The following is a 25,999-nucleotide window of genomic DNA, read 5'->3' as shown; positions in this document are numbered from 1 at the left end:
AGCTTCCAGCACTGTCAGCTCTTCGGGCCCCGCGCTTCCCGAGCAAGACACGCTGGTTATTAACCAGCTCCTGCTGAGGCCCTGATTTTCAGCCCATCAGCAAGCTGTGCCTAGAGGAGGGATCTCCTTAAAAAGGAAAGGTAAGGCAAAAAAATCCATTACTGTCTCTAAGGTCTCTCCCAGGCGGCCAGAGTCTGTGGGAATGATATCAAAAAGCTAAGAGAGAAGTCAGATTTGTTTGTTTGTTTGTTTCCATGGAGACTGAAATTATTACAGTGATTCCCTGCTTGGTGTTCAGCCCCTGAACCTGGTGCCTTTCCCATTCCCATGCATTGCAGGTGTACCCTCCCCGGGATCAGCCCTGGATTCTCTCATGCAGGAGGAGCAGAGATGGAGGGTTGGCCTCGAGGGAGGAGTGAGATGGTCTGTGAGGAGGCAGGATCTTCTGAAGGCAGAAGAGAAACAAGTTGGGCTTAGACTGACCAGCCGAATGCAGGAATTTCTCCTGGCTGAAGGTGCAGAAACAAGCTTCCACATTCAGCTCAGCCATGAGCATCTCCCACAAGGACCATGGAGGCAGTGCCCTCGTGTCACAGCCTTGTGTCCCACTCAACTTCCCAAGACCAGAAGCAACGTTTCTGTGCTGTTTTACTGCTCTAAATGAACACAGAATCTTGCTAGTTTTTGTGATGACTTGAATAAATATCTTGTACTCATTCATTAATGGCATGAGTCTCACTGGCTTCATTAGGTCCTCTATTTCTACTGTGATTTATTCTGCTGTATTTAATAAAGGGATTTTTCTTACTGCTTTTGCAGTGCTTGATCAATAGTAATTATTATTGACAAAGATCAGCGTAGGCTTATAAATCTGAGTGTGCTATGCACATAATGACACATCCTCTTAAGGAACAACCATAATAAATACTCATTTCAGTCTCTTAGCTGCAGGCTCCAGAGGCCTGGCTGTTCTATCCTGAGGGTCAGGCTGCAGGCAGCAGGGCTGACCTCTGTCTGTCTGTCCTGTTCCGAGTGACTGCTCCCTCCTCGGGGGCACTCTGGTCCTGACTCTCAGATGCACAGGACAGCACCAGGCAGGTTGTGCTCAGCTGTCTTCCACCTTTCTCAGGTGCCATCATCTTGGTTCTGATCTCACATTTTGCTGTGACATGCGATAAAACAGATGCTGCTTTTCCCGAGTGCCCAGCAGAGCACTGCTGAGGAAGCAGGGAAGGAGGTGGGTGCTGGTGCCAGAACAAAAACCCCTTTCATGCTGAGGAAAAACCTCCCCTCCTTAAAAAGACAAAATCTTCATGTCACAGACACCGGGATCTTGTTAATGATCTTTCAGGATGAGGAGTCCCTTCCTGGGCTGGATGTGTCCAGCCAAACAGGGAGGCAAAGCTGAGCTCCCCACGGTACCCAGGAGAGCTCTTGCATTGGTGCCTGGCCTGGGCCATGGATGTGTGGGACAGTGGCCTTTGCCCCTCAGCCTGCAACCGTCTCCTACACTTGTAAAAAAATAATAAATCAAAATTGTTATTTTATTCCCTGCAGTGAAGGCTTTGGGAGTTTTTTATCTGTTACTTTTTCATCTGTCGTTTTGTTTTATCTAGCAGAGGTTAATTTTATATTCTTCCCTCGCTCTGCTTTTCTTTCTTTTGTCAGCAAGTTCGTTGTTGTTGTTGTTGTTGTTTCCTGAAATGAGCCACCAGCTCTGCCGTGGTAGCTGTGCTAGCAACTGTATCTCCCTGGCTCTGTGATCCTGGAGGTCCTGTAGGAATGTTAATTTACCTCTTGGATTTAAAAATTTATAGGCAATACCTGCCTCCTGTGAGGGGTTCCTGCTGCTGGGGGGTTTCTGTGTGTGGATGCGTTGCTTTCCAATAACTATTCCTAGGCAGGTTACACCAAGCTGACGCTGGCAGAATTATTTGACAGCATCCCTTGATATTTCAGCATCTAGTAAAGAGCCAAAATCCTGAGGATATTTTGCAGTTTGTTTTCTCTTTAATATGTTCTCTTTGTTGCTGAGAGCAGAAAATAGATTGTCTAGCTCTTAGCCTTGATAACGTCATGGTAATGTCCATCTTTTTTGATCTGAAACCATTAAGAGTTGAAGGAAGACAGGGAAAATAACAGAGGGAGGGTGAGCACTGAACCGGGTAATTGTATAAATGCCAAACTAAAACCAGGCTCATCCTCTGTGCAGTGTCCTTTTGCCAGGAATTAGTGAGATGTATGTTCCAAGTAATGGGTTTTACCAAGGGTGATGGTGGGGAAAAAGATGAGTGAAGCATACATACATAAAATATCCAAACCATTGGGCAGGTACCACTTAAAAGGCAGCCTTGCTTTTTCAAATTAATGGACCTTGTCAGCTGAAATACAGTATATATTGAAAACCCTTCAGAGCTAAAGATTTTTTTCATATGCACTCTTCCCCTCAACTTCATTTTAAGACTGGTTTTAATTATTCTCATGGGAATGGCAGTCTAGTTTGATGCCTGGTTTTGGTGACATGCTAGCCCAGCAGAAGTCAGTGATTTATTTGCAATGGGAAGGGGAACTGCCCCTACACCTGGGCTGCAGATTGCAGCCTGCACACACTTTCTCTGAGTTGTCCCAAGCCCCTGGCACTTGGGAGAAGCTTGGGAAGGTTCTCAGGCTCTTCCTTGCCCACGGCAGCAAAGTCACTACCAAAAACCAAAGAGCTGCCTTCATTTTTCAGTGCTTATTTGGCACAGGTATAAAGAGCTGCCCAAGGAGATAGACAAAGGCAAAGGGAGTTGCAGCTCCTCAAAGGAGTTGGCAATTTATTGCTGTATCATACAAATATTTAATAAAGTGTGGGGACAGTCTGAATGTGAGGAGCTTGTCTAATCAGAGGGACTATCCAGGCAGTTACATCTGCTGAGGAGTGTGGGTGAAACTTGCATTTAGCAAACAGAAAGGCAAAGTGCAGATTTTTAAGCAGATCCTGTGCAGCCTGCTCTTCTCTGCAGTTCACCCAATTCCTTAGCCTAAAGAGCCTGGGTCAGATGGCAGCAGAGGAGCCTGGGGTCTGCGTGGGGCAGCAGCCAAGTTGGTTCCTGACCTCAGGTTTTGTTGCTTGTGCTGAGTTGTGGCCACAAAGTCTGCCTCACTTAACAGCAGCTTTATTTTGCCCCAGCTGTAGGCACACGTTTGGTTCTCGTGTAGGCTTCACCTCAGGGACATGCAGGAAACTTCACCTGCAAAATCCCAAATCCCCACCTGGCTGAGGGACATTGTCTTGGTGCAGTGAAGCAGCCTGTTCTTGGTGCAAAGCCTGCACAGGTGCAAGGAAGGGAACTGCTGGGAAAGGGGCAGCTCTGTGCTAGGGCTGGAGAACTGCACCTCAACCAAAACCAGGGCTGGAGACAACTGTTCAGTCCCTTCTTCCCCATGCAAGTAAATCACTGACATCTTGCAGTGAATGGAGCACTGAGCCCTTCTTTAATCGTGTCTGAGAAGCGAAGCAGGTGGGAATGTGCAGGAATCGCTCAGCCTGAGGGATGAGAGGGAGGGGGAACGTGGCAGAGCAGCTTGCGGGAGCACCAGGCTGTGTGATTGATGGTGATTTCTTATTGCAGTTTCCTGCTTTTTCAACTTCACCACCCCATCTGGGATTGTGCTGTCACCAAATTACCCTGAAGAATACGGAAGCAGCTTGCACTGCGTTTGGTTAATCATAGCTAATCCCGAGAGCCGAATTCACTTGGCTTTCAATGATTTTGATGTGGAGCCCCAGTTTGATTTCCTGGCTGTGAAGGATGGTGGGACCGCTGAGTCACCGGTGCTGGGGACCTTCTCAGGAAACCAGATCCCCTCTTCTCTGACCAGCAGTGGTCACGTAGCCAGGCTGGAGTTCCAGACCGACCACTCCACAGAGAAGAGAGGCTTCAACATAACCTTCACCAGTAAGTGCCCAATCCTTCCTTCTGGTTTTCAGTTCAAGCTCTAAATTCTTGTTGGAGACTAATGGGTAAGAGTTTGATCTCACTAAAACCATTCCTAGTAAATCCAAAGTCTGAAAATTGGGGATTACTTCAGATTTGCAGTGAGATAATTGAAGATTGGTGTCAGGCTTAGAGCTGATTGCGCAAGATCTTTCTGGCTGTGAAGTTCAAGTGTTGTCCAGTGGGGAAAGAAGCAGTTTGGCCCTGGATTATCTGCCCATGGAGCAGCTGGGGTTTCTGCTCTCCCATCAGCTTGCTGGGTGAGGTGGGTTTTCTGCCTCTCCTGCTGTGCCTCAGTCTGCTCTCTCAGGTGAGGCAACATTTTGTGGACAATGTGATGCAGATCAGGAAGAGCCATTAGAACTCGTGGTTGCATTCATCAGTCAGTGCTGTCATTGTTTGCTGACACCTAAAGCTTGCAAGACTTTGACAATAAAGTAAAACGTGGCAACATCTTATGAAGCATTGAAACTTTCACAGATATATTTGGCTTCACGTAAGTCCAGTCTTCAAATCTCAAATGAATGCTATGGTAATTTTATCCTTATATTGTCCTATAATTTTCTGAAGAGCATTATTAAACCTATTCAGCAGAACTGATAAATGACTTTGGTATAATAGCCTTTAGTGGCACAGCTGAATTAATAGCCTTTCTAGCTAGGATTGCAAATCCTCTATTTAAAAACAAAAAAAACCCAGAGGTCTTAAGAAATCATTTGCCACACTACAGCAGGCTGGAGGCTCATCAGATGAGGTAGCTTGTGTGAGGTTGTATCCCAGCCAGGACTGAGTCCTCAGTGGTGCAAGCAGGGAGATGTCTCATCCAGGAGCACTGGTGGTGCCCTGCAGGATGCAGCTCCACTGCAGCACATCCCTGTGTTGGGAGCTGTGAGTGTCCCCTGTGCACAGGCATTTTTGAACCAATTCTTTTAATTGTTGCAAATGACTCTTCAGTACACGAGAGTTCATCTGCTCTGACTGCCTGAGCCACCAAAAGGGAGCTCCGGGGTCTTCCTCAGACACTTTTTCCTTCAGCTGAAATGTGAGAGAGGAGACAACATCTTGCTGCCAGGGGCAGTTGGAAGAGCAGGAGGAACAGCCCCAGCCTGTTCCCCTTCAGCACTGGGGAGAACAAGATACTGTAGGAGCAGCAATGCTCTGTAGGAAACCCAGAGCTCCTCTGAATTTTCTCAGGTGCGTCAAAGATACTAAAAGCACGTGTGTGTAATTAATCTGGAGGCTTGAATCTTTGATATGCTGCTCATCTCTAAAGACCACCTCCCAGCATATGAAGATGTAGTACATAATTGTGTACTTAATGGGGAATTAGGGCTATAGCCTTCCCTTCTGATTGGTTGGCTGGCCTAGTTTTTAACTGCTGGAAAAGGGCAGAGCTTTAGCCAGAGCTGTGTGTCTGTGCAATCCATGGGCAACTTTGCAACACCTGGAAAGGTAATTGCTGTGTGTCCTTCATTTTATCCTGGTAATGGTGACAAGCAAGGTGAGGGACTACATGGTAGGCAGTCACAGATCATGCTGAGAGGACCTTTATCCTTAACCACAGGGCCTTAAAGCTTTCATTTTTTTCTTATTAATGGTTAATTTCTGTTCCCTCTATGCTGACTCATGCATTGGGGTATTTCTAGAGGTTTAAAAAAATCTCTATTTTGAGTATTTGCATACAATATATGTGAGTGATTGCCAACAAGATAATTTGGCTCTTCAGGCTCTTTTTTGGCCCCTGTATCTCAGCACCTCTTAGGTACACAGGTGCCCCCTCCCTGGAGGTGTTCAAGGGCAGGTTGGATGAGGCTTATGCAGCCTGGTCTAGTGGGAGGTGTCCCTGCTCATAGCAGAGTGGTTGGAACCTGATGATCTTTAAGGTCCCTTCCAGCCTTCACCACTATGTGATTCTACAAGTGGTGTTAATCTCGTCCTCCCTCTCGGAGGCTGCAAATGAACACTTGTAGTAGAGACAGGGAACATCAAAAATTAGGCCAGTTCAACTAGATGAGAAGTTGAACAGTGGGAACCCACACTTGGGTGTCTCAGCAGTTTAGAGCAGGGGTGCTGACATGGTTTCTGGCCCAGGCTGACAGGTCTGTGAGGAGCACAGCAGCTTTGCTGGGATGATCATGATCCAAAATCTAGTCCGTGCTGTTTGGTTTTCCCTGCAGGAAGTTCTGCTGTCCAGGGGCAAGTTAAGTGCTGTTGTCTCTGTAGGAAAGGCATTTTGTTTGTGGTCCAACGTCCTAATTTTTTAATTGGACAGAGGTGGGGCAAACAAGTTACTCACTATTCTCTTCTCTTTCCCTCTTAGCCTTTAGGCACAACGAGTGCCCTGACCCTGGCGTGCCAGTGAACGGGAAGCGTTTTGGGGACAGCCTGCAGCTGGGCAGCTCCGTGTCCTTCCTGTGTGATGAGGGCTTCATTAGGACCCATGGCTCAGAAACCATCACCTGCATCCTGAAGGATGGAAATGTGGTCTGGAATAATGCAGTGCTCAGATGTGAAGGTAAATTGTATCGTCTTTCCTCCTAGTCTGTACGTGCACCCTGGAGGGAGAATGATCTCCTGGTGTTCGCAGCCTTTGGGCAGAACAGAGCAGTAGTTTTGTCTATCAAGGTCCCAGTCAGATGTTCCATAGTGAAGGTGCACAGTGCTGACCTCGTGGGAGGCCTTTTGCCATCACCCAGGCAGAGGCATTTGTTGCTGAGAGCTGAAGGGCAGTTGGACTTGAGTTCTCAGTCATGGCCAGGATCTTCCACAGTGCTGGAAGGTGGTGTCTGCACACAGAGTTTGCTTAGGAACAAGTGCTGTGTCCAACAGTCACAAGCACTGAACTCTGCTTCTAATTTTGTGTGAAATGGATGATGGGGATTATTTTTATTAGGTCAGTTCTTGTTACAAGAGGTGTTTTTCTAGACCAATAATAAAAGGCTTTGGTTGACTGATGACAAACAGCTTCCCTGTGACTCTTGTCATGAAGGGAATTAAAGAACAGAGAATAGAAGATACATGGCAATGGTTTTCCTGTCCATATTTTTGGTTCCATGTTAAATGTATGATATTTATATAATGAAAGAAGCAAAAGGTTCAGCTCTGTCCTGTGAAAAGTGAGCTCAGTGCTGCCAGCACCCACCCACCCACACACACCTTCAGCCTCTGTCAGTCCTGTCTGATGGGCTCTGGCAGTTGAGAGCCAGAAGTTTTGTGTAACTCCCACCTCTCTGCCACAGCAGCTGTGACAGTCAGCCCAGAAGTGAGGGCAATGGGTTAAACATAGATACCAAAGATTTTTCCTAGTCCTTTAATGCCTTTACTATGGAAAAGAGAAGTGAGGAAAGAGCTCATTAGAAGTGAGAATTTTCCCCTGCCCCCCATTCTCAGGGCACTGATGCCCTGCACTGGTGTTCCCAGCAATCTGAGCAGTGAGGGCTGTGCTACTGGGAATTAGCTCTGTACTACTGAGCAATAACTGCAGTAATTGGTCATGCATTGTTGAAGTGGCTGAGCAGCAGAAATCACACAATCTAGTCCTTTGTCTTTCAGATGGCAAGAAGAAGGTAGCAGTTGTGTTCAATGACTTTGATGTAACAAGAAGCTGGGCTTTCTATTCTTGTCTAATTTTTCTTTTGCAAGGTGCTGACAATAAAATGTCTATAGGTTCAAGTTTTCCATTACTTTCACCAGCCTTTAAGTTTATGCATCTGTAAGTATGGAAGGGAAACATACATGAAATGGTGCACTTTTAATCACATTTTATTTTGGAAGCTTTGATAACCTTAGGCCATTAACTTGTGCTTTTTTCCTTGTGATCACAGTGGTGATTTCTTTGACTTCAGCATGCACTCGGTTAAGTGTACTTTTTAATTAGCCTTTTTAAACAAGAAGAAAGTATATAGATCTAAAGTACTGTTTAGTGCTTGAAAAGAATTAATGGGAAAGAAACAGACTTAAAAATGAGTTGAAAGATGGATAGAAGTCCTGACAGAAAACTGCAGCTTTGGGGCAGAAGGGAGCCTCTTGTTCAAGACTAATTGGTTAGGATCCAGTTGAGATCAATTGGCTTTGATCTGGCATCCTTCAGATCAGCAGGGAAGGATTTAAGCCCAGATTCACAGCAGTGTTTTCAGGCCATGTCAAGTATGATGTTTTGTAGCCCTTGTGCAAAGCTCACACCAGTGTTGGTGCTTCAGCAACTGCTCTGGAGCAGCAGGTCCCCTTGGTCTGCAAGGACTCCACTGACAGACAAGAGGCTTGGTCTGCCCCGTGGGAGCTCCTGAAGGTCACATGAATGTTGTCACACTGCCATGGGGGACCTGTGTGACCAGCACCAGTGACTTGACTGACTGGGAGATGGAGAAACACTGGGGTGCTGAATCCTGCAAAGTGAGCAGGGGCAGCACAGGCTCACAAGGAACAGACACACTTTTCCATCCTGTTTGATTTCTAAAGGACAACACATTGCAGTTATTTTGGGCTGTAGGATTTTGTACCTCTGGTCCATCAGATCCAGTGTCCTTTTTCCAGAAAAGATTATAATGTGCCTTTAGCTTCTGGTGATGGCACAAGGGACCAGAGTGTGGAATAAATGCCATAGTCTTGTGATGTCCCTTGTGAAAGAAGAGACATGACTCAATTCCACAACTAGGAAAGATTTTCTGGCACCTGCAGCTCCTGAAATGCAAACTTGACCTTGCAGTTTTCTCTGGTTTTATATCTAGTAATTATTATGATATCCTGTCCCCTTAGAGCTGCTGCACAAGGTCAGTCTGCTGCCTCCCACAGCCACAGCAGCAGGCTGCTCCATCTTCAGCCTCAGCTAAAAAGGCAGTTTCTCACCAGCCAGTGTTGTTATTTCATCTGGTTCTGCTTACTTTTAACTTGTGAAACAACAAGGCACGAGAGCTGTTCTGTGGCAGGACAGTGCTGCCTGGTGGGGAGGGTTCTGTTTGATGGTACCACAGCTTCTGTGATGCTCCCATCTGAACGGTGTCATTTTCCTTGTCCCCAGCGCCCTGTGGGGGCCACCTGACGTCGCCCAGTGGAACCATCCTGTCCCCTGGCTGGCCTGGCTTCTACAAGGACTCCCTGAGCTGTGCCTGGGTCATAGAGGCCCAGCCAGGCTACCCCATCAAGATCACGTTTGACAGGTGCTCACTCTGCACTCCTCCCAAGTTTCCCATTTGCCTTCTTTCCCGGTGGTTCCTGCAGGGTGGAGCTGCAGCCACCCCGGAGGGAACGGGAAGGAACCGCTCAGCACTGGGTTTGCCTCTGAGCTTCTCTTTGTCTCTTCTTTTCACTCACTCCTGACAAGACATGAAAATGTACCTCTCATTTGAGAAGAAAAGGTGGAAAATGATGCCTTTCCCCTTCTTGTTTTGACTAACTCCTGCTATTTTGCAGTGCTGCTTTAGACACAGGTAGGACAAGTTTTGGGAGGCTGAGCTCCCTGTGCTCCGGCTGCTGGGGAGGACCTGGCTTTGCCTCAGCACTGCCAAGTCTCTTGGCTTGCCCTGGATTTTGTTGTTGGAGGAGGGCCATGCTGCTCTGAACCCAGGTCTGGTTGAGACCACTTCTCTGGTCTTTGAAGTGGTTGTTCATGTAGCATAAGATACTTGCTGCTGCAAAGACCCGCTCGGTCTCAGCAGGTAAAGCAGAAGGATCAGGAAGAATCCAGAAGGGGAGGGGAACGAGGTGTTCTCAGTGAGATGCACAGGCAGTAGAAATGTACCCACATGTTGCCCGTGGCCTGTGCTGCCTTCTGGCCATGAGAGCACATTCAGGACTGCAGTGAAGACAAATGAGATGTGCTGGTTTCTCACAGACATGTTCTTCTGTGCCTTTCAGATTTAAGACAGAGGTGAACTACGACACCCTGGAAGTGCGAGATGGCCGGTCCTATTCTTCCCCATTGATAGGGGTCTATGATGGGACTCAGGTGCCCCAGTTCCTCATCAGCACCAGCAACTACCTCTACCTCCTCTTCACCACTGACAAAAGCCACTCTGACATAGGCTTTCAGATCCGCTATGAAAGTAAGTGTGGTTCCTGCTGTCAGGACATGCTCTGCCCCAGCTCAGGGGCTCAGTCCTAGGCCCCTTGGACTCCCATCTCCCCTCTGCCCCCAGTTAGCACCAGTATGGTGACTGGAGAGGGTGAACCTGCTGCAACTCAAGTAGCAGGTTGTTTAGAATTTTTGGTTGTTTAGAATTTTTTATTTTAACAATGTTGTTGAGGTTGGGAGGCAGAGTCGAGTCCCTCCGGCTGTTTCAGCCTCCTACTTTGGGGAGAATCAGCAGGACTTCAAGCTCTGAGGAGGAGCTGAGCCTTCCCCCAGGCTGGTCCCTGCCCTGTGCAGCAGGCTCTGCAGCCCCTGTGTGCTCTGACACCCCTGGGTTTGTTTGGCACAGCTGTGAAGCTTCAGTCAGACCATTGCCTGGACCCGGGGATCCCGGTGAACGGCCAGCGCCGCGGCAACGATTTCTACGTGGGAGCCCTGGTCACCTTCAGCTGCGACTCGGGCTACACCCTGAGTGACAGTGAAGCCCTGGAGTGTGAGCCCAACTTCCAGTGGAGCCGGCCACTGCCCAGCTGTGAGGGTAAGGAGGGCAGAGGGAACACCTGCAGGAGATGGCCAGAGCTTCAGCTGCAAAGGAGCAATGGTGCAGCTGCCAGTGACGTCTGAGCAGCGTGTTCTGTTTGATTTTGATGGGTGGGGCTTTATTTTGACATTCAGAACTTGTATTCTTCCAGCTGGCTTGGAGTTATATCATTCTTTCTCCTTCTTTTTCTTGCAGCTCTGTGTGGAGGTTACATTCGTGGCTCCAGTGGTACCATCTTATCCCCAGGCTTCCCTGACTTTTATCCAAATAACTTGAACTGCACGTGGACAATAGAAGCATCTCATGGAAAAGGTGAGAAACCTTTAGCTTAGAGTGGTTTTAGAGATAGGCTGGTGGTCAGTGAGAGGCAAGTGCCTCTGTGTAAACTAAGAGCTTGTCTCTCACTAGTGATGGGTATGAGTGCTTGGCCAGTTACCATTCTTGCCACCACCCAAACGTTGTCCCTTGACAAGATTCAGAGGTTTTTTTGGTGTCACACCTCTTAATCCTTTTCAAGTGGAGAGGATTAAGAAGGAAAGATGGTCCCATATCAAGTCTCCAGATCTGAGAGCATGTACCAGGTGTTATCCCCGGTTCCATCCCTTTGTGGCAGTGTCCTCTGGGAGGTTCAGCTGGTGGCTGGATAGCTGGGATTGCTGCACTGCCACACGGAGGAAAGGGGAGCTGCTGCTGACACCACTGCAGTCACGTTTGGTACTCAATAGTACCTTCAGCCTTAGTTTTCTTTGCAGTGCTGGGTCACTATCTATTTAACATTCACAGGTGGAGAGGTGGAAGTGTGTAGTAAATCATCTCTGCAGCTCTCATTTCCTTGCTAGCTCAGAGTGTTGCCAGCACAGAGGCAAAGTGCAGGTCTGTTTAGTCCAGTCTCCCGTGCAGCACAGGCCAATCTTTTGTCTTGGAGGAAATGTCTCATTGGTGATTAGGGAGCAAGGTTTATGTACGAGGGCGGGAGGCAATTTCTCCTGATCCAGTCAGGATCTGCCTGGGATAAGCACGAAGGGTATAAACCTTTCATGTAACTTTATGCACTCTTCTATAACTGTCTCATACCAGATACCAGCATGACAGGAGCTATCATGAGCCAATTTTGCAAATACCATTTGTATTATGGCAAATAAAGTTGTCAATGAGCAGCACAGTGCATTAAGGGAACCATCACATGCTGTGAAAAGCATTCTGTGGAGTAGCAGCAATCCACTCTTCATTAATCCACTCTGCCTTGGCTGCAGCTCTTCAACCAGGCACTGCATTATCCTGCAGCTAAGCACAACACAGCAAACTGACTCTCTTTTATGTGAGAAAGTGCAGCTCTGATGGCCTGTGTGCTTTTATGCCAATATGAGAAGGTCTTTTGGCAGGGCTCAGAAAAACATGGTTCATTTTCAGAGAGTGGAGATTTGGGTAGACAATTTGAGGGGCTTTTTGTCCCTCTCTGTCCACCAGCCTCTTCCCTGCCAAGCCAGTGGCTGAGGAAGATCTGCATCATAAAAGCAGGTCTCGAGTTATTCACTCCCAGATCTTTATGAACATCTTGTACGTGGCCAGCACACAAGTCCCCTGATTGAAACAAGTTGGTTGTTACAAGTAATTATTTTTATGTGACTGCAGACACCGATTTACTTTATGAATTCACGAGCTCTACAATTTGAGTTTAAAAGTAGCTTAATTTGAAAGGCATTTAAGTGCCTAAAGAGAGACTATATTTTTAATCTGAGAACTTCAAAGTTATTTCTTTTCCCTATAATTTGTTTTGTTGCTTCTTTGACATAGAATGGGGGAAAAAACCCAACAACCACCTGCCTTTGCAGAGACTTTTTGTGCCACAGTAAATTCCAGTGCAGAGCAGAGGTTCAATCAGGGTCACAAATCCCTTAAAATGGGTTTGTAATTAGTCCTTATGGCTACAGTCACACAGCCCTTAACTGGCAAACTGAAGACGTTTTGTATTCACTGTGTTTCACCAAGTTTTCAGACCAAAACAGGTCAGATCTATTTTGAATTCACTGTACTGCTGGCAAGAATAGTAAGCATAGGGAACCTGTTAGATGTTTCCTGCCTTTGTGGAGTTCTGCAGGGGAAAGTAACATTTTTCTGTCAGGCTGCAGGTAATATTCATCTGGGTGTAAGAAAGAAAATGTCAAAGTCAAGGCCCTTTTGGTGATGACACAAATAGTGCTGCCTGGGACACTGAAGGATGCCAAGGTGCAATGAGCTGCAAGGCTGGGACAAAGATGGGGAGAGAACAGGACTGTTGAGATGTCTTGTGAGTCCCACTGCTTCCAAATCCAAGGATTTCCATGGGAAAAGCTTTGTATTGGTTACCAACCTTTCTGTCCTTCAGTTCTTGGAAGGAAACTGCTGACATGTGACCAGTAAACCTTCAAAAATAAATTGGATAGACAGAGATAAATGGAATATTCAGAATTATAATTTGGTGCTGACAAAGAACTGTTGGGATGGATAGCAAATCTCATGCTCCAGAGCTTTAATCAGTCTCTAGACTGGTCTCATCCTGATCTGCAGAAATTAATGGGGAGCAAGGAGGAGGATATTCCTCTAATCCTGGTTTACAGATTTGCTGTGTTGCTTCTGAAGCAGCAGATGCTGCACTTTGGCAGGGATGGGATGCAGAGCAGGGCAGCCCATGCGTCTCCCCACGCTGGTGGTCTCTGTGGTGTTAATCACTGGCTCAAATGGAATATCCTGATCGTGCCATGGGCACTCCTGATGTGTGCCAGGAGGTAGGGCTCAAACTGTAACTAATGAGGACCAGATCCCAGCACTGGTGTCTGCACAGAGGAGCCTGTTTCTCAGCAAACAGCTCAGGGGGTGATGAGGAGTGATCAGGCAGTTCAGCTCAGGAGCCTGCCCCTGGGTGCTCCAAGGGTGCCAAGATCTTTGGATGAAGAAGCTGTATTAGTTCAAAGAGGCTTTTAAATTTTTTTTATTTTATTTTATTTCTTTTTATGGCAGGCATTGCTTTTGCTTCCCGTGTGATGGTAATGTGACAGGGTTTCTGGTGCAGGGCCCTTTGCTCTCTGAAAGCTCTTACTGCCATTTGTTGTTCTTTGCAGAAGGGATTGTTTTCCTGAGAATAAGTGTTTCTAATTTGCGTTTGAATTCCAGCATGAAGAATCACCTAGCTGGAGGCTTTTGCAAAAGCCTGAAGTACTTGCTGTTTTGTGTCTGTGGGTGTGAAAGATATTTTAAGTAATCCATTACTCCTTTCTTTTTCATTTACAAATGCAGCAAGGTCACAGCCTGCTCACCAAAATGTTTCAACTATTTGAAATTGAATTGGGAAGAAGAGACAGAACAGTTTTCCTGTGTTTGCCTGTTCCTTCTGTAGCTGGTTCTGTCACAGGTTTTATTTTTGTCGGTATAATGTGGATAGAAGTGTAGGATTCTCTTTGCTTCTTTGAGCTGTTAGGGCTGGCAAGACCTGGGCTACCCACCCTGTGGCTGCACAAGTTGCTTCCCAGCCCGGGCTCTGGAGGGGACAGCAGGTCCTGGGTCACAAGCAGGGGACAGCAGAAGCCCCCTCCCAGCAGGACCAGGGTGCTGGGGCTGCATGACACGGCCCTTGGGAAACACACATGAAGGGCTTGGGAGCCAGTTCCAGCTGAGGGAACCTGCATCTGTCTCTGAGTGATCCCACCTGTTCCCACCTCTGGGGCCCAGCATTCCATCCTGGCGCGAGGAGGTCCCTGCAGTCACTGCTGACACACTTCACCTTCTTGAAAAGCCTCTCTGACCTTGATACTTAAGTAGCCTTAAGTCCTGCTTTTCTAGGTATGAATTCCTTCTGGAACATACTTGTTTTTCTTGTCTCTAAGTCCTTACAACTACAGCTCTTGTAGCTCTTGTGATCCATCTGGAGGTCAATGCTTTTGAAATGAAACACTCCTCTGAGCTCGGGGCTCTGTCCTTTCTGCTGCTGATCCCTCCCTCGAGCGAGCTCCTCTCGTCCCCTTTCCTGTGTGGCAAAGGCACAGGAATCAAAGACCTCAACTGCCTCTCTCTGGTCTGGGCCTTGTACCATACCCTTCTTTTACCTTTTCATCTGTTTCATTGCTAACATGGATGTGCCCAGGATTTCAGTGCTTTCCCTGCTCAGTTGGGTGGCTGTTCCCTGGGAAACAGGGCGTCAGTCCTGGCGTGGGCTGAGGGAGAGGGGCGAGGGGCTGCCAGGCCAACACTCCTGCCTGAAACCATCTCTTTTTTGTCCTCTGCAGGTGTGTTCTTCACCTTTCATACCTTCCACTTGGAGAATGGCCACGACTACCTCCTGATCACGGAGAACAGCAGCTTTGCTCAGCCCCTGCAGCAGCTGACGGGCTCCCGGCTGCCGGCGCCGCTGAGCGCCGGGCTCTTCGGGAACTTCTCGGCTCAGATTCGCTTCATCTCAGACTTCTCCATGTCCTATGAGGGCTTCAACATCACCTTCTCAGGTAAGAACAGGCGCGGACAAAGGTTTTCAGAAGCTGCCAGTGAGAAGGAGCGTGCGGGTGGTGCTGTTGGGGAGAGGCTCCAAGAGGGACACGTTTGCCTGGGCGGAACAGATCGTCGCGCTTGTAAATAATTGCTTGGCATGGACGATCTCTGGCTGCAGCGTGCGGGGTGCTCAGCTGTGTCCTTTAACATGAAGTCCTACTGAAATGACTGCCCAAGTGTTTGCCTGGGCTCACATTTCAGGAAATGTAATATTTACTGCCTGACTGCCCTGACAAGCCACTCTGTAAAACAATCAGTTAGCGGACTGAAGTTTATCATCTTGGTCCTGTTCCTTCCTCTGTCTCATCACACCTTTTAGTCCTGAGGGCAACGGCTGCAAACTCAGCCTGCTGATGTGGAAGAGAAATAACCATTTTTATTGTGGAGCTCAGTGCTGATGTGCTCACTGCCTGTGACAGAACTGTTGCCATAGATGCAAATAAAACCAGCTGCATGGAGAGGACAGGTTTCCAGCGCCTTTGTTCTGGCCTCTGAAGTGGGATTTGCCTACAATACTCTCTAGAAACTAGTCAGAAAGTTTCCAGCTAACTTCCATTTTGTTGGCTTTTTGCCTTAAAACAGAATTACCTCTAATGATAACTGTTATTTTCAATGTATTTGAAGATTTCTTTCCTATCTTGGAAGACGAAAATGAGAGTTAGTTACATTTTTAGCTTCCTTTAGCTAAATATATGTACTTTGTAGATCGGTTATTTTTTTAAAAAATAACCCCCAAAAGTGTTCTGCTTCAGAATGTTCTGTGGTTGAAGACAGACCTGCACTTGGCTATTAGCCACAATGCTACATGACCTTTCCTTTAACAGCAGCTTAAATGTTCTCTGGCATTCCCCAAGCAGGATGCTGTGTTCATTCATTTGCAGGATTAGTAATGTAGAGGCAGCAGAAATCCCACCCGGATCAGTTTATCTTCTTTGGGCTAAAGCAGAGGAGGAATGAAAAATCTCCATCATGTTTTGTCACCACTGATGTCACCTTGTTTGTCTGACAACAGTGACAGGAAATGAGACCTGTTGTATTTTGAGTTGGTTTAAATCAAGATCCTGGTGTCACCCCGGAGGCTGCATGTTGAGAGTGAAAGCCAGGCTGGTCTTCATGGCTCCAATGGGATGTATGTCTTGTGTGGATGCTCCTTCTGCAGAGCTTCTCTGCAGCTGGACCAAAACCTGGAGCTCCCTCCTCATCCCTCGCGTTCAGGGAGTGGGAACCTGGGAGAAGAGGGAAGGAGGTGTCACCCTGCTGTTCTGTCCATTTGTCCCCTGTAGAATATGATTTGGAGCCCTGTGATGAGCCGGAGGTCCCAGCCTACAGCATCAGGAAGGGGCTGCAGTTCGGGGTGGGGGATGTCCTCACCTTCTCCTGCTTCCCGGGGTACCGGCTGGAGGGCGCGTCCCGCATCACCTGCCTCGGGGGGCGGCGCCGTGTGTGGAGTTCCCCTCTGCCAAGGTGTGTTGGTAGGTGGTCATGTGCTTTCATTTTGCTTGGCTGGTTACACTGTGCTGGATGGTCTCGGTGGGCAGGGGTGGGTGCCACCCCCAGGACAGCAGCTTTCGGCTGGCGGGGCGGTTGGAGCAGGGATGGGGGAGCGGGAGCTGGAGGGACCTTGGGGGTTGGACTCGATGATCTTCAAGGTCCCTTCCAACCCATAATCTTCTGTGATTCTGTGACCTTGCAGCCCTGCAGTGTGTGTGGGGACAGGAGGGACAGGCAGAGGGCTGCTCTCCTCTCCCCAGCTGGAGCAGGGTGGGTGACACATGCTGGGGGAAGCCCTGTGTCCCTGCAGCCCCACCATGGGGACTACACAAGGGAAGCAGCCATGGGGAACCTGCCATCCCTCTGGGGGAGTTCCAGTAAAACACCAGTGTGGGTGTGAGCCATCCTCCCTGTGAACTGGAGTGGTGCAGAGCTTCATGGTGCAGGTGTCTGGAAGCTGCTGCTGGGTGGGGGATCTCAAGCAGTGCAGGTTGCACGTTTGTCTGGGAAACTCCCTCTGGCCCTTACCTTTCCTTTACCCTCCAGGGATTCCTTGCACCTTAAACCTTTCCCTTCAGCTCCTGCTAAACTACTGCAAGTCCTTTTTGCAACCCCTCCAGCCACTGTTTACGCTGATGAATAAAGCTAAGGGTAGAGGAGAGGAAGAACCAAGCTGGTCTCTGGCTGTTGTCCCTGATGCTACAGACACTCTTGTCTGGAGGGGTCTGCACAGCACCCCCTGCCCAGCCCCCAGCACCCTCCCAGTGTGAAGAGCAGAAGAGGCAAGGTGCTACAGGAGGCAGGAAGGAAGCAGGATCCTTCAGGCCTGTGCAAGAAAGATTGAGTGTATTTTTTATTGTACAATTTAGTAAGCAGGAAACTACTGAGGGCTCTGCTGCTGCCTGGGACGTGCCCAGGGCCATGAGGGATTCATTCACATGGGGCAGAGCAGATCTTTTCCCTGTTTTCACCCTGGCAAAAGCCACTAGGAAGAGTGTCCTGATCTGTCTTAGTGACCTTTGAGGCCGTTGCAAAGAGAGCATCCCAGCCAGAGCCAGTCTCCTTGCTCAGCCTCTTGAGTCCTGCCGTGCTGGATGCATTTCCCAGCACTGCTGAGCACTGAGGTCACGGGGCTGCATCGTCCTGCTGTGACAAGCAGCCTCTTCAGGGCATGAATAATAATGAGGTTGCAGAGAAGGCTAATCAGAGGAATGGAAATAAAAAACAGTTATAACAAAGCTTTAAACTTGAACCCAGACACCATCACTGGGCACACTGGCTTCCATTTCCTGGTTCCCTGCTGCAACTGGCTGTGAATTAATGTGTTGGTTTGAAGAATAAGGGGTCAAATGCACTGTCTGGTGATTTGCACAGAGCTGTGGTGGCAGGGTGACAGCTCTGTCTGCACTGTCCCCGCTGCACACTCAGATCTGTGTGCTTACCCTGGGTAGAGATGATTTTGGAGACTTAGCCTCCAGATCACAGGAGATTTAATTGGTTTTGTCAGTCAGCCCAGACACTGTGGATTGGCTTCTTGTTCTAGAGCTGAGTGAGGAGAGAAGGGAGAGCAGTTTGTTCCTTTGGCCAGCCCCTGTCCAGGGGAGGAATGCCCTCCACCAGCTGCTGCTTCAGACCAGATCCCACGTGGTGATGTCTCCAGCATCATCTCTGGGTCATCTTGCTGAAGTGCATGTCCTGCTTTTCTTAGACGATCAGGGAGGAGGGGAAAGTCATGTCCAAAGTACCTTCTCTCAAAGTATCTGCAGCTGCTTCCTTACTTAACCCTTGTGCTTCACTGGTGCACTAGGAGAGGTGGCAGAGTCAGTGCAGAAAGCTGCAGGTGTACCCTGATGGTTTCCCTCTGCTCCAGCAGCTTTGTGTGCTGGGAGGGACTCGTGGATAGGAAGGAGTGAGCAACTGTGGCTGTTTGGAGGAGTCACCTGCATGTGCTGGATGGCTAGAATATACCTGTGGTTATTAAAATGTAGTTTTGTGTCTTTATATAGCTGAATGTGGTTCATCTGTCACTGGAACCCAAGGTGTCTTGCTGTCCCCCAACTATCCAATAAACTATAACAACAACCATGAGTGCATCTACTCCATCCAGACCCAGCCAGGAAAGGGGATCCAGCTGAAAGCCAGGACTTTTGAACTGGAGGCAGGAGATGTCCTCAAGGTAATTAATCTGTCTCTAGCAATGAAGCACTTCTGTGCTGCCCAGGGGAGTGGGATCTGAAAGGGAAGGGATGTTCTAAAATTTCATGGAGTTAGATGAGACTAACCTCTGGAAAACACCACCTATATAAAAATGTTACATATAAAATACGTTAAAAACATACTGTGTCATTTCCCCAGCTCCGAGCAAGTCTGTGGCAGCAGCACTAGGGCAATAGGGAATATCCTTGCACTTCAGCCTGGTTGTTTGTTTGAGGCTTCAGTTTGCAGATGGGTGCATCGAGTTCTGTGTCCATTAAAAATGTGGGTGCCTTTGCTGGATCACTGTACCTTCTGCTGGGAAGTTTCCCTGAAGGTTTAGACATTTGTTGGAATTTCAAGGGTCCTTCCTTTGTAGCTAAACTTCAGTCCTTTTCTGCATTTCACAGGGGAAACTGTTAAAACATGAGGAAGTGTGAGGTTCTTAGCATTATTGTTGTGGTTTTTTTAAGACTCAGAGTTGGCTTGTCCCAAAAAGAGATTGATTTAAATGCAGAACTCCAGACTCAGCCTCTTCAGCATTCCCATCATGATTCTTGGATTAATCTGCATTTACAAGTTTCAGGTCTCTACGTAGGAGGAGACAAATCCAGGCTGAGTTTCTATTAACCACAAAGAAATGGTGTTGTAGGAGGCATTAATATTACAAGATGTGTGCTGATGTGCTGAGCCATCTTCCAGAGGACTCTCCTTATTTGAGTGCCATACTTGTGCACTGCAAGAGAGGTGTAATCCACGTATTTTCAGCTCCCAAATAACTGGGAAGAGAGAGAGATTTGCAGCTAATGCAAAGAATATGATGCTTGTGAAAAAATTATATTCTCTCAACAGGTTTGTCATCAACTTCTCATCAGCTCCTGGGGAAAGTTACCATCAATCTCCACTAGTGAGAAGTTGCTCTTTATCCTCATAGAGAATCGTGGTATCTAAAAGAAGAAAAACCAAAGTGTTTTCCTGAAATGATAGCAGGGTCAAGGCCCATCTGTGAGTCACTGTAGGGAGAAAATGTTTTTCCCAGGAGCTGTGCTGCATCTTTGGAAAGAGAGCTTAGTTCAGAAGCCCCAGCCAAGTGCAGTATGAGCTCAGGTGTAAGGAGCAGGCTGCAGGTCCTCCAGGGTGTGGATCCTGCTCCTCACATCAGCATCATGAAGTCTCATCAAGGGATAATGTCACTGGCTTCAGAGGAACTGTCCCTGAAGCAGCAAACAAAATACATTTTCCAGTGTGTGTTTCTTGCTCCTACCAGGTCTATGATGGCAGCAACAGCTCTGCCCGCCTGCTGGGCTCCTTCAGCCGCTCGGAGATGCTGGGCACCAGCATCAACAGCACCTCCAGCAGCATGTGGCTGGAGTTCATCACCAACAGTGAGAACACCAGCAAAGGCTTCGAGCTGCAGTTCTCCAGTAAGTCCTTGGGCCCCCGGGCCTGTGAGGTGGGGGTCAGAGGTGTGACGGTGTGTGTTCATGTCACAGTTGCATGACAAGAGGAAACAGTTCTTTCCATCAAGATCTTGTTGTCTCAGTTGGATTTGGAGTGGGGGAGATAGTGGTGCTGGCAAACCTTTTCTTTTGTGAATGAGGCAGTGGTGACAGAGAAACTTTGGACCAAAGCTGAGATGCCAGAGTTCTGGCATCTCATTCAAATATTGAGTATTTTTGATATGGTGTTTTTTCTCTCCAGCAAGTGATTTGGATAAGAAAATATGAATGCTGTGCAGTGTCAGTACCTCCTGGCTGTTCAGTATCTGATGAGGACGGGTGCTGTTTCTCCCATTCCAGGTTTTGAACTGATTAAATGTGAGGACCCTGGCATCCCACAGTTTGGCTACAAGGTCCACGACGAGGGACACTTTGCTGGCAGCTCTGTGTCCTTCAGCTGTGACCCTGGCTACACCCTGCGGGGCAGCCGGGTGCTGGTCTGCCTGACGGGGGAGCGGAGAGCTTGGGATCAACCCCTGCCAACCTGTGTAGGTGAGACAGCTCTTGCTTGGAAACATCCTTGAGCAAGTACTTGGCTTGTGGGCATCCCACTGAACGCCCTTCTTCCTCCTTTGCTGGTACCAGTGCTGTTAATTCTGATCCCAGTTGCACCCACCTACATTAACACAGACCATGATGAGGGCTCTGTGTAAAAGCTCTTCAAATGGACAGTCCTGATCTCTTCAAAGCTTTTAGGAGCAGTTTTAACATGAAACACTGTGCTCTGAGCACAGATTTGACAAGGTTTCTTCTTCACTGCAAGGAGACTTCTGCATTTTCAGTCCTTGTCCTTTCACTGTAACGTATTAAACAGAGTGACACTTTCTGATAATGGCAGACATCAACGTGTGTCCAGGCATTTGACAGTTCAAAGTCATGTTTCTTTGAGAGCTACATGACATCTGATTCCAGAGTCTCAGACATTTTAATTCCCTCTGTCTTTTCTTAGCCTATCTTGAGTTCCCTTTCACCTCTAGCTCTCCAGCAGCGTATCTCCTTGCTTGGAAAATTCTGCTATTAAGTTCTGTGTATCAAAATGAAGTGCTGTTGGTCTGTTCCTTGACAACCTAATAATTAGCTGATGTTTCCAGGAGATGGCCAAGTCCTTCCAGACTTAGTTCTCTGAGAAATCTCAAAACCCAGCAGGCTGCTCTCACGGTTGTCAGTGACCTGCTCGGACATTGTCACTCTGATTCTCCCATGATTAGGACCCTTCTTTGTGCTGTAGATCTCTGCTGAATTTTAGCCTTGATTATTGAGGTAAAAAGACAGATTTCTGTGATTTGTGCATCTTCTTAACCTTTCCCCTATTTGCTGTACATGTGCTATGTATGAATGGTCATGTTGGTGTAAGCATGTGGAAATTTGTATAATTTTAATGGATACATGATGAAAATGTATTCAACCCCCCCCTGTTCTTTGAGGTTCATTTAGCAGACACGTGTGTTGGCTTCTTCATTTTGTCACCCTGATGAATTGTGCAGACTCTGTGCAGACACAGGCAGAAGAGCTGAGCTCTTTCGCCCCACGTGTGTGGATGGGGCAAAGCAGGATGCTGCCTGTCCCCTCCTGGACCCACTACCAAGCCAAGAAGGTGGAGGGAAGCTGTGACAGCATCAGGAGTGTGCACAGAAGTGCAGAGTTACTCTGATAACCCAGTCTTCTAGCTGAATTAAGCGACTCTATCTTTGTTTTGTAGGCTTTAAGAATCTCTTTGAATGGCAAGAAATACTCCCTGTTGTATCTGTAGGATGAGATTTGCCTCCTTGCCAAGTAAGAACCGTAACATGTCTTGAATCTTCTCACTAACCCATATGTTTCTTTCAGCTGAGTGTGGGGGCACAATCAAAGGAGAGTCCTCGGGCCGGATCCTGTCTCCTGGCTACCCAACCCCCTACGACCACAATCTCAACTGCATTTGGACAATAGAGGCAGAAGCTGGTTGCACAATAGGGTGAGTTGGGCCAGGTTATTGTAGCTTGGTTTTCTTTCCACGTATTTTCCCAGACCTAGATCAATAATTACATAAGGCAAGGAGAGAGAGTTCCCAGTCACTCTGAGACTCCCAAATGAAGGAACAAAGGCTGGTTTATCTCCTTACCAGGCTGGACAGAAGCAGCATCACTTCTTCTTTCTCTTAAGCTTTTTAGCCCTCTGTGGCCTGTGTCTGTAGCAGCTTTGTGCCCTGAGTGCTGAAGCCAGATTATTTGCTGTTGCTGCCTGTGGTTTTACTGTATTAAAATAACATCCATGAGCTTTTGTGTGCATGTGCAAGGTAAGTGCTTTCCACCCCATTCCTCTCAGTGGTGCTTTTAGTCGATGGATTTATGCTGGAGGTAGATCTGGTCCAGTATTTTCATTTTTACTGAATGCAGAAATTCCCTTCAGTAGCTTTGCTCTTTGGTGTGGTTCAGTAATGGATGGTTCCTGGTAGGAAGGCAGGAGAAGGAGCACAGCCAGGGCAGCATGATGCCTGCACAGACAGCTTCCCGTGTTCCAAAGTCTTCTCTTTGTTTTGTTATTCTTCTGTAAAAGATTCTGAAGAATTAGAAGATTTTAATAGGACAGAGTAGGTAGGAGAGACCTGCCCCCCTCCCAGGCTGGTGATACACCTTGGGATCCTTTCTTTCTCCAGAGGTGACAGCTCCTTCCTGCTGTCCCTTGATTTGGTAGCTCAGACAGAACAGATGATCCCTGGGTAGTTGAGAGAGCACATTTTCAGCGACTTCATTTTTATGGTAATCCATTGGAAAAATAATCCTCTTCACGCATGATACAATTGTATAAAGCTCTCATTTATAACTTACATTAAAATTAATCACCAGAGCTTTTTGAATAAAGCTGTATCTGCAGAGAGTGAGGGGAAGGAGAGGAAGATAGATAAATTAGTCTGTACCTCATTGCTGTGGAAGTTGAAGGGTTGCACTTCTAGAGAGAGGATTAATTTAGTGCACGTGCAAACACACGCAGGCACACACAGAAAGAACTGCAGCTGAAATGACTGGGCTTATCTGTGAGACTCAGGGAAGGGAAAGAAGGAGAAGCTGGAGAGTGTGCTGCAAAACGACTGGAACTTGCCTTGGAGTCCTGCCTGCCCAGCTGAGAGCAGGGATGTGCAGTTACAAGTGGCAGGGGAGGGTTGGTGCAGCAGGGACCTTGGTGCCAGCCAGGGGCTTACTGGTGTTGCTCATCCTGCTGTACTGGGTGGTGCTGTGTCCACAGGCTCAGATGAGATGTTTTTCACTATCTCATCTAGAAGTGTAAGTGAGAATATCGGGATGTTCCCAGTTTGCATCCTCAGAGGTTTATTAGGGACTTAACAGCTTTTAAGTTAGGGAGCCCTCTCTGGGCTGGAGGGAGACAGGGGCAGCCCTGGGATCTGCTGTTAATGCCAGAGTCCTGCAGCTCTGCTGCTCCATGGGCATCACCAGGATGTCCCAAGGCCTTCAGCAGCTGAAGCCAGGTCCTGATGGGAGCCTGGCCTTGCACAGCAGAGCCAGGCTAGGGCAGCCAGAGCTTGGATGGGAAAACAGCCCCAGCTTGGTCAGTCAGGATGTGAGGGGGGACTTTCTGAAGAGCTGGGACTAAATGGCCCACCAAAGATGATGCAGATTGTCAGTCCAGAGCTGGTCTCTTCTCCTCTCTCCTCCTTGCTAGCCTGGGGGAACTTTCACTCTGTCACATATATTTATACATATATATATATATATATATGTATACATAACTCCACAATTCCAAATTTGATTTTTGCTGCATTTTCATGCATGTAATTGGGTCTGTCAGAGTGCAAGAATGAAACTCTTCCTCTCCAGTGTCTGCTAAACCAGTGTCTCTGTCTTCTCTTAAATGAAGCCCTGCTGGGAGCAGAATCAGGCAGATAGAAAAATCATGCTGTTTGGTTACAAATGGGTCGGTTGAATAGATGGATTTGCTCAAGAGCACATCAGTTTTCTCAATAAAATCAGCTATCCCAGTAGACTTCCTGAACCAGGTGGTGTTGGACAACCTGTGCCTTGCCCCTGTGTCCTCTGATCAGCACACAAAAGCTTTCTCCTCCTGGTGAAGCTTTGCCTGCAAGTTGTTCCTTCCAAAGAAATGGGGGAAGTGAGTTGCTGTAGGCAGCCCTTGTCCCGTGGGGTGGTGGTGCCTGTCCCAAGCAGTGACAGGTCCAAGGCCTCCTCTCACCCCTGGTCACTCTCTGCCAGTGTCTCCAACATCTCCAGCAAGGAGTTTCTCTGGCAGCTTTGGCTCACTAGAGCCAGTCAGCCTGAGAGCAGAGGCAGGCAGGGCAGTGCAGGGGGAGCAGCAGTGCAGGGGGAGCAGCAGTGCAGGGGGAGCAGCAGTGCAGGGGGAGCAGCACTGCTCTGATCCGTTCCTGCTTTCTTCGAGTCGAGCTTTTTTCCCCTCTTTGCTCAAGGTCTTTACTAGGTAGATTTATGATTCAGCTCTTTTGGTTTCTGTCAGATTCCGTGAACATCATTTTGTTGCTGACTACATTGCAGTGGTTTGGGTTGGTTTTTTTTTCCCCCTCTTTTATGGTTCTACCTGATTTATTTATGTTTGCCCTGGATAAATGGGAAAGCAGCCAAGTGAACACTTCCTAGTTTTCCTGCCTGGGCTGTCAGGGTTTTTAAGCACAGTACCTGATTGTTTTATTTTGTGCAGGTTTTTTTCAGCACAGTTTATAGATTCCTGTCCCTGGTTCAGACTGGTGTGGCTCTGGCTACCCCATGTCATCCTGATCTCATTGTGTCAGGAGGCAATTAACAATTAACTGCCTGCTTCCAGCTGGCACGTCAAGTGCAGGAGTGAAGGGACTGAACCTGGGGGTATCACAGCCTTTAGTTGATAGCTCCTGTGGGTGTAACAATGATAAAGTCAGTGTCCTGTGCTTAGGTGGTTCTTCTGATCTTGGAAGCTCCACAGCTCTTTGCAAAGCCTGGATTCCCCTGCTTTTACATCCTTGGTGGGGAGAAGTGCAGTCTGCCCAGCCCAGGGTGGGAAGAGGGGAGCACCCCACCAGGGGTTGATGTTGGGACCAAGTTGGTCCTGTCCCAGAGTGCCACCAGACCTCTCCTGGGCATGGAGGAAACTTCTGGCCTTCTCCCATCCCCTTAGGTTCACTGCTGACACAGGCCCCCAGATCAGGTTGGTGCCAGGAGCAAATTCTTTGATCTAAGTGCAGGTAACAAAAATCAATGCATTTTATCAGTAGATTCTGGCTCTTGACAATAAGCTGTTCTTTACAGGACTCCAACAAAAGCAAAAGCACAGCCAAGGTTGTCACTGTGTGCAGCACAGGGACAGTGTGTGAATTGGATGAATTGTCTGGAGGGACCCAGCACTTTTTCTGTTAAATCTCTTTTTAGAGTAAGTTTCTCAATGTGTCTGTGTTTCCCTCTTACAGAGCTCAGTGAAACTGCAGACAAACCCCCACCCTGTCCTTCCCAGCCCCTGGGCCTCCCTGCTGCAGTTTTCCTGGGTGTCCTTGGCCAAGCCTGTTGTCTGTGTGGCAGCTGCTCCTTGCAATGTCTCAGCACCTTTGGTGCAAAACCAACAGTGATGTTCTGGCTGGGGACATTTCCACTGCCCACAGTTAGCACTTGGGCCTTTGCCTTGTTCCTCAAGATTTTTAGGAGAGATTAGTGATTTTGTTCACTCAGGAGAGAACCACCAGAAAGGACCCAACTTTTCAGAAAACATTAGTTTG

At 47.9% G+C, this 25,999-nt stretch overlaps 1 protein-coding gene across 1 annotated transcript in view; it reads left to right on the top strand.

Moving 5' to 3' along the window:
* Nucleotides 1–25,999, top strand: part of CSMD2 (CUB and Sushi multiple domains 2) — a 262,798-nt gene that overhangs the window by 155,573 nt on the left and 81,226 nt on the right. The window contains exons 14-25 of the mRNA XM_051638216.1: nucleotides 3,615–3,941; nucleotides 6,301–6,495; nucleotides 8,998–9,136; nucleotides 9,834–10,021; nucleotides 10,397–10,585; nucleotides 10,784–10,900; nucleotides 14,848–15,063; nucleotides 16,390–16,578; nucleotides 18,604–18,773; nucleotides 20,058–20,214; nucleotides 20,590–20,781; nucleotides 22,117–22,243. Coding sequence (XP_051494176.1) covers nucleotides 3,615–3,941; nucleotides 6,301–6,495; nucleotides 8,998–9,136; nucleotides 9,834–10,021; nucleotides 10,397–10,585; nucleotides 10,784–10,900; nucleotides 14,848–15,063; nucleotides 16,390–16,578; nucleotides 18,604–18,773; nucleotides 20,058–20,214; nucleotides 20,590–20,781; nucleotides 22,117–22,243 — 2,206 coding nt within the window. The remainder of the gene's footprint in view (nucleotides 1–3,614; nucleotides 3,942–6,300; nucleotides 6,496–8,997; nucleotides 9,137–9,833; nucleotides 10,022–10,396; nucleotides 10,586–10,783; nucleotides 10,901–14,847; nucleotides 15,064–16,389; nucleotides 16,579–18,603; nucleotides 18,774–20,057; nucleotides 20,215–20,589; nucleotides 20,782–22,116; nucleotides 22,244–25,999) is intronic.

The sequence above is a fragment of the Apus apus genome, chromosome 21 (genome assembly GCF_020740795.1).
Source record: "Apus apus isolate bApuApu2 chromosome 21, bApuApu2.pri.cur, whole genome shotgun sequence".
NCBI lineage: Eukaryota > Metazoa > Chordata > Aves > Apodiformes > Apodidae > Apus > Apus apus.
Note: the sequence above shows the minus strand (reverse complement) of the source record. Positions and strands in the feature narration are given on the sequence as shown.